General features: G+C 49.7%; 7 protein-coding genes across 7 annotated transcripts; 4 read left to right on the top strand and 3 right to left on the bottom strand.

Moving 5' to 3' along the window:
• Positions 1 to 63: 63 nt before the first annotated feature.
• On the bottom strand, positions 64 to 804 carry N7496_004888 (CFEM domain-containing protein; the record flags this gene model as incomplete). Its single annotated transcript, XM_056697817.1, has 3 exons — positions 64 to 416; positions 482 to 614; positions 706 to 804. 3 exons carry the CDS (start codon positions 802 to 804, stop codon positions 64 to 66), a joined length of 585 nt encoding a protein of 194 aa, XP_056556342.1.
• A 1,171-nt stretch (positions 805 to 1,975) lies between these two features.
• Positions 1,976 to 3,879, top strand: N7496_004887 (cytochrome P450; the record flags this gene model as incomplete). Its single annotated transcript, XM_056697816.1, has 8 exons — positions 1,976 to 2,044; positions 2,108 to 2,377; positions 2,435 to 2,630; positions 2,683 to 2,709; positions 2,764 to 3,389; positions 3,454 to 3,507; positions 3,560 to 3,666; positions 3,717 to 3,879. 8 exons carry the CDS (start codon positions 1,976 to 1,978, stop codon positions 3,877 to 3,879), a joined length of 1,512 nt encoding a protein of 503 aa, XP_056556341.1.
• Positions 3,880 to 4,151: 272 nt separating this feature from the next.
• On the top strand, positions 4,152 to 6,527 carry N7496_004886 (WD40 repeat domain-containing protein; the record flags this gene model as incomplete). The annotated part of the gene is made up of 6 exons (XM_056697815.1): positions 4,152 to 4,449; positions 4,533 to 4,894; positions 4,984 to 5,233; positions 5,284 to 5,354; positions 5,428 to 6,193; positions 6,274 to 6,527. 6 exons carry the CDS (start codon positions 4,152 to 4,154, stop codon positions 6,525 to 6,527), a joined length of 2,001 nt encoding a protein of 666 aa, XP_056556340.1.
• A 590-nt stretch (positions 6,528 to 7,117) lies between these two features.
• Positions 7,118 to 7,546, bottom strand: N7496_004885 (translocon subunit SSS1; the record flags this gene model as incomplete). Its single annotated transcript, XM_056697814.1, has 4 exons — positions 7,118 to 7,158; positions 7,243 to 7,270; positions 7,350 to 7,408; positions 7,462 to 7,546. The coding sequence occupies 4 exons, from the start codon at positions 7,544 to 7,546 to the stop codon at positions 7,118 to 7,120; spliced, it is 213 nt and encodes a 70-aa protein (XP_056556339.1).
• Positions 7,547 to 8,364: 818 nt separating this feature from the next.
• On the top strand, positions 8,365 to 9,764 carry N7496_004884 (uncharacterized protein; the record flags this gene model as incomplete). Its single annotated transcript, XM_056697813.1, has 3 exons — positions 8,365 to 8,870; positions 8,950 to 9,572; positions 9,625 to 9,764. The coding sequence occupies 3 exons, from the start codon at positions 8,365 to 8,367 to the stop codon at positions 9,762 to 9,764; spliced, it is 1,269 nt and encodes a 422-aa protein (XP_056556338.1).
• Positions 9,765 to 10,436: 672 nt separating this feature from the next.
• On the bottom strand, positions 10,437 to 11,198 carry N7496_004883 (SIMPL domain-containing protein; the record flags this gene model as incomplete). The annotated part of the gene is made up of 1 exon (XM_056697812.1): positions 10,437 to 11,198. The coding sequence occupies one exon, from the start codon at positions 11,196 to 11,198 to the stop codon at positions 10,437 to 10,439; it is 762 nt and encodes a 253-aa protein (XP_056556337.1).
• A 1,119-nt stretch (positions 11,199 to 12,317) lies between these two features.
• N7496_004882 (thioredoxin family protein) lies at positions 12,318 to 12,703 on the top strand (the record flags this gene model as incomplete). The annotated part of the gene is made up of 2 exons (XM_056697811.1): positions 12,318 to 12,340; positions 12,403 to 12,703. 2 exons carry the CDS (start codon positions 12,318 to 12,320, stop codon positions 12,701 to 12,703), a joined length of 324 nt encoding a protein of 107 aa, XP_056556336.1.
• Between the last annotated feature and the right edge of the window lie 329 nt (positions 12,704 to 13,032).

Here is a 13,032-nt window from a genome sequence, read left to right as displayed (position 1 = left end):
TCGACTTCCAGACTGAAAACTGCGTTATGAGGAAGATGATCACATCGACGTGGTCGAACCGCTTCACATAGGTGCCTGGGAACCTTCCGTGCTGCGATTCAGGCGTGGGATCTGCCGTGGCTCCGAATACGGTGGATTTGGCGTAGGAATGCGTTGTGTTGGTGGTGATACCTGCTGTTGCTTCTGCTTCTTGCTGAGATGGAAGCAATGGAATACCAATGCCAATGAGAGGATTAGCCCAGCCAAACAGGCAACGACAGCACCCCCAATCACTTTCCCGGGAATGGAGCCGAACTTGGCTTGCGAGCTCCCAGATAGCGTGCCGGTTCCGTACGGATACCCGCACTTTGTGGTATCGTCGGTAGGGCCTTCGACAGACGCTGCGGAGCACCAGTTCTTGAAGGTGGTTTTCACGCCTATAGTACAGAAAACAGGCGTCAGCCAGGGTATGTTGCAAGAACAGAAGAAATGATTAACTCACTCTTGAGATCCTTATCGCACGCATACGCAATGCAGCAGCCCACGTCAGAGACGAAGTCCGGGGTCTGGCACCAGCATGCCACGCTATCGACATCGCACGGCCCGTGTACATATTCAGTAGCGGTACAGAATATCTAGATCATCCCATTCTATTAGTCACGTGTTGCCTGGATCGTGAACGGGTGGTACTGTCGACGCAAACCCTGAGAAGACCATAGAACTCACCGCGCAGTCATCTGGAAATTCAGAAGTGAGGTTGTACAGAGCGTGCGCACTGATGGGAGACACGAGTGCCGCGACAAGCCATGCCAGGACAAGCTTCATGATGTTCGTCTGTGAGACCGACGAGCGAGAAGTAAAATAGGAAGTGGATAGGTAGTGTGGAGAGTGGTGAGTTGAAGTGATGAGTTTGAGGCAATCGCTTAGTCGTGGGTGTTTGTCTCAAAAGGCCGATTTCCAAGTGCTCGTGAAAGTCGTCGGGGCGGCCTCAAGCGCCGGAAAACACCCACGGCCTCATAGGGCCATGCGCAGCGAAAGAGCAGGAGGTGTTGTGAAACAAATGTAGAAACCGGTAGGGTATTTTAGACTACTCGGGAATATCGAAGATGATTATCGAGTCGAACTGAGTCGGATTCGGCGAGGCTCAATAAGATAAATTGTTCATCCACAAGTGAACCATGCAGGTTGTTTGCTTAGACTATTGAGCCAAACTTTTGGTTAATTGGAAAACAGTCTTGTTTTTTGGACCCCAGCGGCAACTGAAGCATATCTTCGTAACCCTTAAGCTTAATTGGATCAATCAATTAACCATCTCCATCGCTACCTTGTGGCTTGTGCAGTATGCAAGCTATATTGGCCTCGGGGGCCAACACCATCAACAGCGGCAGTTTATGGAAATTATGTTGAAAATCATGTGTTATTTCATGGTAACTATGGAGTCATAATCCGCTATCTGAGCTTTCCGCGGATTTAAATCATCTACTACATGTCGATCTCTACTATAAGATGTGGTGAACAGCCAAGAGAGACCATTCGCCATACCCCTAGGCTCTTGAAAACTGCGTGCTCCCAGTGCGCTGGAGACCTATGCTCTTGGACCGTACGTTAAGTTCGATCTTATGACAAGTCATGGAAGGAACGCATCGTCTCCCAAAAGGTGAAATAAAAAAACTAACCTCTAGCAGCGTCGCCCAATTCCGACTTGCCCCCGGTGCTACAGAGCATAATGCCAGAGTCTCCATCTATGCGGCTTCACCGCAGATTTGTTTGTAGTAATGATCACTCACATTGGAAGAGACCCTGAATTTATCCCCGCAAAAGCTTTTCTTCCCCACGTTGCACCCCCAAGTCGCGTGCGGGGATTAACGCACTCGGCAAGTCGCCTAATCTAACTGCCTTCCGATGTGCCCCCGGCTTGGAGCACAAAAGGAAAACCGCGGACAGTCCGGATGCATCAAATCATAGCGGATAGTCTTTTGTAATATTGAAGCTCATCATGTCGGCTCTCCTTGGTCTCGTTGAAAGAATCTCCCCATACGCCATTCTAGTGGCCATATCTGTATTAGTGAGTTACCCCCAGATTGAAATGCAGTTCAAATCCGCTGTTAGTTTCCCTGACACTATCTAGATAATACTACGTACCCTTTTGAGATATCTTTTTGGCCCCTTGTCCAAAATCCCCGGTCCCTTTGCGGCGAAGTTTTCTTCATTATGGATCGTATACCAATGCCGGCTTGCCAGACGCTCCATGTCAGTTCTCCGGCAGCATGAAAAATACGGACCGTTCGTTCGGATTGCGCCTAATCACATCTCAATATCGGATCGCTCGGCTTTGGAGACAATATATGGCCACCATTCGGGTTTCTTAAAGGGTCCTTTCTATGAAGATATGTGCCTTGTTGCTGTCGAATTATGATCACATCTAACTCGATAGGCCAGTTTACCCTTTCATCAGGTAGAACCGGTATTGTTTAATACTCGAGATCCACGGGTGCACCAAAGGAAGAGAAAGTATCTCAGTCCAGCATTCTCGGCAAAGAATCTGAATGACTATGAGCCCCACATGTCCGCACAGATTGGGAAGCTCATGACTTGCATACATCGTCACACTCAAGCTGACGGAGGTGTCCAAATTGATTTTAACGAGTACTGTAAGATTGCACCCACATCAAAGCAACTGAGATTTTTATCTAATTCATTCAGTCAACTATCTCGCCTTTGATGTTATAGGTCTGTTCGTCTTTACTGAATGCATTCGCTTCATCTAACTGGGATGACATATAGGCGATTACGCGTTTGGAAAGTCATTCGGATTCCTCGAAAAGGAAGAGGACCACCTGAATCTGATCAACACTATTGATGCTCGTGGAGAAGTGCTCAATGCACTTGGTCATCTCCCTGGACGTCCAAGACCACTGATGAAGTACTTTTATCTAGATTCATTCTGGCCGAAAGGCCTGCAGGCAACTTCCGACTTGGCATCAATCGGCAAAGATGCCTACTACCAACGCAGAGATCAGCAAGACAGTCGCAAGGATCTCTTGAGCTTTCTTTTCAACGCCAAGGACCCAGATACCGGAGCTCCATTATCCGAGACAGAGATAATCGCCGAGTCAATCTCGTTTATTGTCGGTGGAAGTGATACCACGAGCTCTACTATGACCAATGTGGTAGATATCGTCTCGCGCTTCCCGGAAATTCAAAAACAGCTGGAATTGGAGTTAGACCGTGTGTTTCCCGGACCTATGCCAATGGGCTGGGTTGCGGATTTCCAAACTGTGAATCAATTGCCTATTTTGAATGCCGTGGTAAGAGAGACGATGCGGTTCAAGCCGACTAGCTCGACGGGCCTAGAGCGTGTCACACCTGAAGGAGGCAAAATAATTGCGGGAATGTTCATTCCAGAAGGTGTGAGTACTCGTTGTTCGTTGAATTTACTTCGCCAAAGTCAGCATCCTGCTCACGATTGGATAGACTCTAGTCAGCGTCCCGACCTTGAACATTCATCACGACAAGAGTGCCTTCAGAGTACGTAAGACAAATGAAACTGCGTGAGAAAATGACTGATTGTCTTCTGCAGAACCCAGATCGATTTGATATATCGCGATGGATGAATGGGGATTCATCTAACCGTCTCGAATCGTTCTATCCGTTTTCCCTTGGGCCACGAGCGTGCATCGGGCGAAAGTATGTCCCTCAAGATCCCAAAATTGGTTAATTATACTAATTTTTCGAAGCTTTGCCTGGATGGAAATGTTGAAGACATTGGGTACGCTTTTCAAGCTGTTTAGCATTGAAAGAGCTACCACATTGGATACGGAAGTGCGCGAGGGATTCTTCGTGAAGAACAGCGAGTGTAAAGTTAAGATCACGAGGAGGGTTCTGAGTCGGGGTAGCTGATAGAGAGGGTAGATTGGGCTATATTGGAGAATTTAGATGTATCCATTCAATTCAATCGTAAGAATTAGTTAAACGTTCGAGTGCCCCACCTTTGCGGAGTTAAAAAGGAGATAATAACCTAATCGTGGGTCAGCGTGGGGTATGACATAAGGAACAATCTCACTTGGCGGTGTTCGGTATCACGCTATCGATAAGCCCCGTCTCCTCATCTCTTGATCTCTTTGACAGTCCTACAAACATCTTCTACAAACGACACCTCAACTCCCCTCACCATGGCCTCCGCAGGAATGTCGTCCGAGGAGACAGGCGAACCGATAGAGGATGAGCCCGTTTGGCACCCAGCCCATGAACACCTGGATGAAACAGATACGACAACAGACCCGGATTACCAGCCTAGCCCATCCGAGGGCGAGCGCAGATTCGGGGTACTCGACGAGTGGGGTGGCATTGAGAGTTATGAAGACCCTCCTTATCCAGACCCTCCCGATGATTTGGAGGATTTGGAGGACGATGATGACGATTACCTCGGAGCTGAGAGGTTCATAAGAGCAGACCCTAACGATCCCACATGTACGTCGATATGCCTAACTTTCTTCTTTTTGCTTTCTGTTTTCGAGATTCTGGTTGGATAGCTTCTCACCACTTGTTTACAGTTGCGCGGAATTATCTATTCCAGTTACTGGCTTCCGGTGGTTTCCGAGAGGCTCTCCTTGCGAATGGTTTGGATCCGGGCCCGCCTCTTGAGGACGACGACCTGGAAGAGCCCGATGAAGACTTCATCCTTGCCATGACGGCTAGATTAGCAGGAAGACGGCGCAGACCGAAGTTCGTGTGGCCCAAAGTACCCAGCGAGGAAGGCACCAAATTGATGAGATCCGGGCACTTTGGCACCGAGCCATATTACGTCGATCGAATCAAAAAGCGCAAAGAGGTCTTTGCCACAAGTCTCATGTGGCGGGAGCTTGGCATTGATTCTCATGGAGTACGGATCAGAGCTGATCAGTCCATTTCCCAGGTAAGGACGGATAGCCGCATATGCCAACCCTAAGGCGCCCACCAGTATATGCAGTATGTATACTAACTTGGCCATTCATCGGACTGCAGACTATGATACCTAGCTCTCGCGCCGACAGCATCATCCACTACGATTCCAGAAGCTACTCTGGTCAGTTCTCTGATGATGGGAACTTCTTTTTCTGTTGTGAGCAGGACTTCAGGGTTCGGATGTACGATACATCCAACCCGTTCGCATGGAAATACCTTAAGACCGTCGAGTATCCATATGGTCAATGGACCATCACAGATGCTTCGCTTAGCCCGGACAATCGATTTCTCGCCTACAGCTCTATCCGCAGTGCTGCCTACCTGGCGCCAACAGACCCGGACGATGATTCAGATCCAAAGGAACTGAATTTCTCCCTTTACCGAATCAGCCGATAACCCAAGGTCTTGATATTTCACGTTCGCGCTTTGGTGTAGGTTTTGGACACGAATGCCAGTCCCAGTCCCTTCTGAAATTTGATACGGAACTAACTTTTGTGCTGATAGATTTGGTCACTTCGATTCTCTGGAGACGGCCGAGAGGTCGTAGCTGGCACGTCAGAGAACTCAGTCATAGTGGTCGATCTCGAAACACGGACGCCGGTTCTTACTCTAAAAGGTCGTCATCAGCACCACGTCAATGCGGTCTGTTTCGGCGACACCTCGTCGCCTCACATTCTCTACTCTGGCTCTGACGATACAACTTTGCGGGTCTGGGACCGACGCTCAATGGCCGACAGACGTGAAGCCGGCGTGTTCCTCGGTCATACAGAAGGCTTGACATACATTGATAGCAAGGGCGATGGCCGCTACGTCTTGTCCAATAGTAAAGACCAGACGATGAAGCTTTGGGACCTGAGAAAAATGATGCCGCCATCCAGAGCCGATGCGGTTGAAAGGAACGCTTACTCCACGGATTTTGACTATCGGTTCCAGGAATATCCGGAGTCCCATCGTGTGGCGCATCCTTATGACCACTCCGTTGTCACCTTCCGGGGCCATCGCGTTCTTAAGACCCTGGTTCGCTGCCACTTCTCGCCTCCTGGCAGCACAAACTCGCGCTATGTCTACACTGGTAGCGCCGATGGTAAGGTCTATGTGTACAACATCGATGCCACGTTGGCTGGTACTATCGATGTTCAAGCCGCGACAATGAATTCTCGGCCTCGTGGGCCAGATATCCTTACTAACATGTGGGATCTCCATGGCGATATGGAGTGGAGAACGTGTGTTCGGGATGCTAGTTGGCATCCTAATGTGCCAATGATTGCAGGTGAGCCCCATTGAGACTCTCGTCAAGTAAACTACTCGATCTCGTTCGATCATGTGAGCTAACATCGTCACTTTCTCTAGCAACCTCCTGGAATGGATGGGGATTGTCTAGCGGCACATGCACGATTCATTCATGGAACGACGGCGCCGACGAGGATGAGGGCGATCGGTCAATTGGGCGGTGCTACGATCATAAGTTGAGGCCCCTTCCCGAATACAACCATTATCAGGACGATTCCTCGCCCAGCCCAGAGCATAGACGCACACGCCGCACTCTGCGCAGCAGGCCGGTGGCTCGGTTGGATACGGACGAAGATGACGACGATGATTGGTGAACTGGACCGGAGTGTACGCTATTCAGCATCGACTTGGTACATATGCGAGAAAAGTGATTCTCTGGGATCGGTATTCAGGGAGGGCATTTGACTCATAAAAAGGTTCCTGCATGTGCTGTACTTAGCGACGATATTAACGAAGATACACGATTATGTTTGATTATCACTAGATCCTTGCATCGTAGATTTGATATGCGAAAGTATGAAGATGGGTATGGAGGGTCGTTGATTGATCAGAAAAAGAAAAGACCCCTATTGGTACAGGTAAGTGGTATGTGGTATCTCAAGGGTGGCGATGATGCACTCCCATCGCATCCCAAATAAAAAAAAAGCGGTCGCCAATGATTGTAAACTCCGGACGACAAGGCAAAAAAACATGATGAAGCTTCTCAAATGTGCTCCGCAACAGAGGGGCTCGATTCGCCCCCCTTTTCGTCCAATGCGCACGCGAGCATGGGCATCAATGCGATCCATTCAATTCGCTCAACAGATATCCATCTCCGACTGCGGCATGGGTTCTCTCTCTCCTATCCGCTCGCTCATTGATTGATTCGGTTCTCGATTCATCGAATGGTAAGGGTTCTTGTCATTTATGCGCCACCGACCAGGACCTGGTTAACAGGGATGTGGACTGGAGAAGGTAATTGAACGTCAGCTATATGTTCCGATGCTCGATAGTCCAGCGACATAGCGCATTTCTGTAGCCAGCACTTACTCAACTTGACAAAGTAGCCAATGGCACCCTGAATGTCCGTGTTAGCGATATTCCTCCACCATTGCTGGCACTCCTCGACGAGGCTCCAGATGATAGCCGTAACATACCATAACCAAGAAGCCCATGCCAACAGCCTGGCTAATCTTGATGAACTCGCGCTTGTCGGCTGCAAAGAGTGTCAGTAATCTCTCCGATCAATCATGGGGGGATCGACATTACGCTTGGTGCAGCGGCGAATGAAGAGGCTTCCCTCGCGGACAAAGTCCTTGGGGATATCAGCAAGCTCTTGGAAGGTCTCAGACATTGTGGATGAGTATGGGCGAAAAGAGAGTAAAGATGGGGAGAAGGAAAGTCTGGGGGAATTGGAAGGACAGGGAAATACCACCGGGAAGGTTGGCGTGTCCTTTCTGGGGGGACCACTCCGAGTCCGGGTCCGGAATAACTATATTGCCGGGCGGAGCTTAGGAGCTCAGTCGCGCCTTCGCCGTAACTCCCTCTCATCAATTATCTCGACTCTCGTTCTGCTCCAGTCAACCCGAAGGTATCGGGTCTTGTCTAATATTATAACCTGGGAGGGATTGACCTGGTTCCTTTCTTTGGGGGGTCTTTTAAGGCATAGCCCTGGTCTCTTCGCCGCTATAGCCGTTGCCTGTCTGTGGCCGGCGCGCGCTTCTCTTTCTTCCTGTATCCGGAATCCTGATCTCAAGGGAAAGGGAAATCACCTGTACGTGCCTCATCAGCTGGTACTGTTCTTATTCTTGCGGGGGCGAATCATTGGCCGCTGTGGATTGTACGTATGGTTGTGTCTTTCTCCTTCGTTGTCATTACGCGATAGTGTTATGCTTCTATTCTCTGCTGCTACTCTAAATCACCCGCTTCTACTAAGCACCACTCCTGCTTTCTTCATACTGCTTTGCCAGTTCCTTGATTATTAGACCCTGGGAAATCCTTCTCCGTGCTAATTGACCACCTGTCTCTACAGACACGTACTCTTGAATCCAAAGTCAACCAACCACCAGAGGATTCAAAAGGGGCCTGTGTATTGTCCAATATCACCTCTAACTCAATCGAATTCATTCTCTCTGAAGCCTGCGGTCAATCGGCAACCGCTCTAGTTGCACAATGGCGACAGAGGATGATAATTTCGATATCGACATCTACGGGGACGGTGGAGGCTTCAATGCCAACGACCAGGGTGACACGAAACCGGAAGGCGATGATGTCGTCCTAGATATCCCAGAGCCTGAAGTCCACGCAACGACAAACAACACGTCCACGTCCCCTTCTACTCTTCAACCCTCTCCCTCACATCAATCTCCATCCTCCTCAAAACCTCAGATCGAACCTATCCATCCCACAATGTCTTCACACTCTGCGAACGGCGACCACTCCATGTCGCAAGAATCTCTCAATCATCAAGATACCATGGCTGCACCTCACGGTGTCAAGCGCAAGGATTACGAGGATCGCCCCTCCGACCCCGAAGCAACCACTGCGCTGGTCATCTCAGACCTTTTCTGGTGGACCACCGACGACGATATCCGCGGCTGGGCGAACAAGGCCCAAGCTGAAGAGGACCTCAAGGATGTGACTTTTAACGAGCACAAGGTCAATGGCAAGAGCAAGGGGTAAGTCTTATCATTTCTCAGTTCACACGTCTTGTCAACGCCAGGCAGCTAACCAGAGTCCTTATTTCTACGGTTGCAGCCAAGCCTTTGTGGAGTTCACCACTCCCCAGGCCGCAGCGGCCACTAAGCTTTACCTTGAGACCACAGCTGGTCGGAAGCACGGGGTCCAGTATGCCAACCCGCAAATGAACCCGTTCAAGACGCACCCCAAGGATGGCCAGCAGCGCAAGGATGGCACCCGCGGCACCAGTTACAACTCTGCCGGCAATCAGAACATGAACTTCGGCGGCACTGGCGCAGGTGGCGGCAACATGAACATGGGCGGTTATCGCGGCCGCGGCGGCTACAACCACAACCGCGGAATGGGCAACATGGGCGGTTTCAACAACCGCAATAACTACAACAACATGGGTGGCTACCAGAACAGCGCCGGAGCTGCACCCGCCGGCGGCAACATGATGGGCGGCTTCCAAGGCGGACCTATGGGCGGTATGCAGGGCTACGGCTTCGGCAACCGTGGCGGCATGATGAACAACATGCGCGGCGGTCCCGGTGGCATGCGAGGCGGCCGAGGAGGCAACATGGCTGGTTCGGGCATGATGATGCCCGGTATGAATCCGATGGGCGGCATGGGCATGAACGCCATGGCCGGAGGCATGAACCCCATGATGGGGAACATGGGCGGAAACATGGGAATGCAGGGTGAGTGAAAAAAGACTAGAGATATTATATTGGCGTTTTTACGATTCTTGAGAGATGGACGTGCGCGCTAACTGGACCATGCCAGGATTCCAAGGCCCCAACCCGGCATTCAACCAGAACTTCTTCGGGGGTAACCAGGGGGGCGACGGCACCTGGAACCCCCACGGCGCCAAGCGTAGTCGCCAAGAGTAAGGGACTACGCCCGGAGGTGTCTTGTTTGTTGTCTTTTCGTCGAGAGAGAGAGAGAATTTCGTTTACCTTTCTTCATTCGTCCCTTCTGTTTCTGATCTCCCCTCACATGGTCTCTCGGATTACACTCGCTCGTTGATTGCTTCTGATCGAGACCGGGGAGTGAAGAAAGAGAAGCGATGAATTTATTAGGGTATGTTTAGGCTCGAATGGGATTCGAGATGTTTTTTCCTTCTTCTTCTTCTTCTTCTTCTTCTTCTGGTGTACTAGATGTAATTCAAAGGTGTTCATCCGCTTTCATGGCATGTATTATATTGGATGGTGGTGTTTTGGCTATTTGGCTTGGGCGGTGTTGTACTATACGGGTGGGTTGTGATCTTCGGACTGGACTTTCTTATATTTGTATCTTACGTTCAATGGGGCACGGGGAAATCCATCGACTCGAAGCCGTAAGGCGGGTTTGTAAATCGCCTATTCGAGTTGGGCCTTCGCCTTCAGTTTGATGCGCTGTTACGCCATTACGGATGTGTTTACATTGGGCGATACAGCAGCTTATCAACTTCAAAAGGTGACACGAAGAAAACGTGGTTCAATTTAATTATGAAGTAGATTCTCGACAAACAACTATATGGGCCTGAATTAGTCAAAAAAAGCCTCTAATGTAGAGCTCCTATCTCATTTGTCAGGGACAGACTGAAACCTAACAGACACCGAGCTCGTAACTTGAATATCCGGAGGAGAAAGATCAAGAGTCTCAGAAAGCTCTGGGCGGTTAGAAGTAGCAGCACTACTACCAAACAGACCTCCTCCCCCTTTCACACTACTCCTCATGGCAACGGCACCACCGCCACCACCAAAGAGAGATCTCCCGGGAGGAGCATACTGCGCAACAGCATTTTGCCCGCCGTCGATGATCTCCACAGGATACACTTCCCTCCCCACCTCCTCGGCATAATCATTGGCTTTAGCAATCGCATCATGAATAGCCTCTTTGCGCATTCGCGCGCGCAGATCCTTCTGCGTAGCCTCGCTCAAACTCCAGTCAATCGCACTGATTTCGACATTAGAGTATGTCACAAGTTGGCCCACCACCTCGCTGAGTTTGGTGATATCACGGAACACAATGGTCAGCGACATGGAGGCTTGGTACACCTTGCGCAAGGGCTTGTTATCCTTGTCGTGGATAGTGTAGTTCCTCGTGCGGAGGAAAGTAGAGGCGAACTTGGTTACCGCCGCGTCGGCGGTAGCAGTGCCGTCGTTGGATTTTGGGGATAGTTTTTTGAAGAGTTCGCTGAGTTTGTTAGACCGTGAAATGACATCTTTGGATACCGTTTCGAGGTCTGAACCCTCGCATTCGACTGTAAGTCGGAGGGAACCTTGGTCGGCAAGGCGGGTGATGCTTGATTCCCCGTTGACGTTGATTATGAGAGGTTCCATTGTGTTAAAGAGTTTGATCGTGGGTAAAGTTGACTTTTGTTGTTGGTTACGAGGACCCTTAAATAGTTCCTCAGGGCATCAGGCACCAGGCATTTCAGACCGCAGGACATCGCTCCGAATCCAGCTTGAGCCTCAGGCTCCAGGAATAACACGATGACTCAGCGATGGTAGACTCAAATGGGGGTTAGCGTATTTAGGATCTCGAAGGGTTGCAAAGTCAGATGTGCTCGTTCATAAGGTTTATTCTTATCGAAATCAACCTCCATGTGCTCACCAAGACATCAGTACCATAGGCTTTGATTGAATCCGGCAGAAAATAAGAGGCTATACAAGGACAAGAAAAGATCGACGGAAGATGGAGTATCTTGGAAGCGTCCGACCAGCTGAATGAAATGACAAAGTCCTTGATAATAGCCAGAGAACCATGGATTTTTGGCTTCAATTGTATTGGTCAATCTTCCAATTGACCTGGCTCTTAAATGCATTATATATTGGTAACTGGACTGATTAATTAGAGCTAAAGAACTATCGAGCCTTGATCCTGGAATAGCCGTCCACTGTTCGTATAGAGATCAAGTATTTACTGCACTCGGCAACTTCCGCTGTATATACATTGTCACACCCTATTCCCATTTTTAAATATAAACTAGTTTTCATTTATTTTCCTTTGGCCGAGGTTACCAATCAAGTGTTACACAGTATAGAGGGGGATACCTTTTCCAAGACGCTCGGGAATCTCCATACCCTTGTTAAGGTATACTTCGCCATACGGTAGAATATCTCGAGAGATATCAGCATTCAACGGATTAATCAATCAATGGAAGAACTACTCAAATCAATGCTCCATCTATAATAGTCAACTAGACTTGTTTGTTCTTAATATCAAAGTATACTCCGTATACTCTGTTCATGTTGCACGGACATCAGACCATCGTTGCCCCGCCGAGATCCCCCCACTTCTCGTCATCATCGCGGCTTGAAGATCAGCAGCATATTATCTCCACCACCGACCATTTCCCTTCTTTCTCTTTCACAAACTCCCACCCCCCCAGCTCTAACAACACTCCTGCCTCCTCAAAGATCTCCAACCACCACCCAAATATCTACCAACCCACCAAAATGCCTGTCGAGGACATCACCAGGTACATACCTCCCCCTCTCCCTTCCCCAACCCTCTCACAACTCACAACTAACACCAACTCAGCAACCAAGACTTCCGCGACAAGATCATCAACGCCGATGGCCCCGTCGTCCTCGACGCCTGGGCCCCATGGTGCGGCCCCTGCAGAATGATCTCCCCCAAAGTCGACGACTTCAGCACCCAGTACCCACAAGCCAAGTTCTACAAGATCAACGTAGACGACGTACCCGACGTCGCACAGGAACTTGGGGTCCGCTCCCTGCCTACGATTTACTTCTTTGATAAGGGGGAGAAGACTACCGAGGTTGTGGGTGCGAATCCGCCTGCGATTGAGGCGGGTATTAAGGCTCTTATTGCGGCTTAGAGTCTGGATTGGGAAAGGGAAGGGATGGTAGCTGGCTTGATGCTATCGGTCGCCTGGATATCGTCATATAGGCGGTGAATCATGAATGCTTGAATGAGATTGTTGCTTCACTTTTTTGTTCTGCTGGCCTCTGCGTATGTCGGTGTTGTAGGTACTCGAGAATGAAGCACCGCCAAGTCTATGGCGAAGGACATCCATGCGACCGAGTGATCATGGTCCGCATTTTCAGCCTTAAGCATCAACAACAGGTCATGCCCAACCGAAGTAGGTGACTCATTTCACAAATTGATCAAAAACCTCGCTCTTTCCCTCATGAGCTCGGACCTAGG

The sequence above is a fragment of the Penicillium cataractarum genome, assembly GCF_028827025.1.
Source record: "Penicillium cataractarum strain IBT 29864 chromosome Unknown utg000004l, whole genome shotgun sequence".
Lineage (NCBI taxonomy): Eukaryota > Fungi > Ascomycota > Eurotiomycetes > Eurotiales > Aspergillaceae > Penicillium > Penicillium cataractarum.
This window is presented reverse-complemented; position numbering and strand designations above follow the sequence as displayed.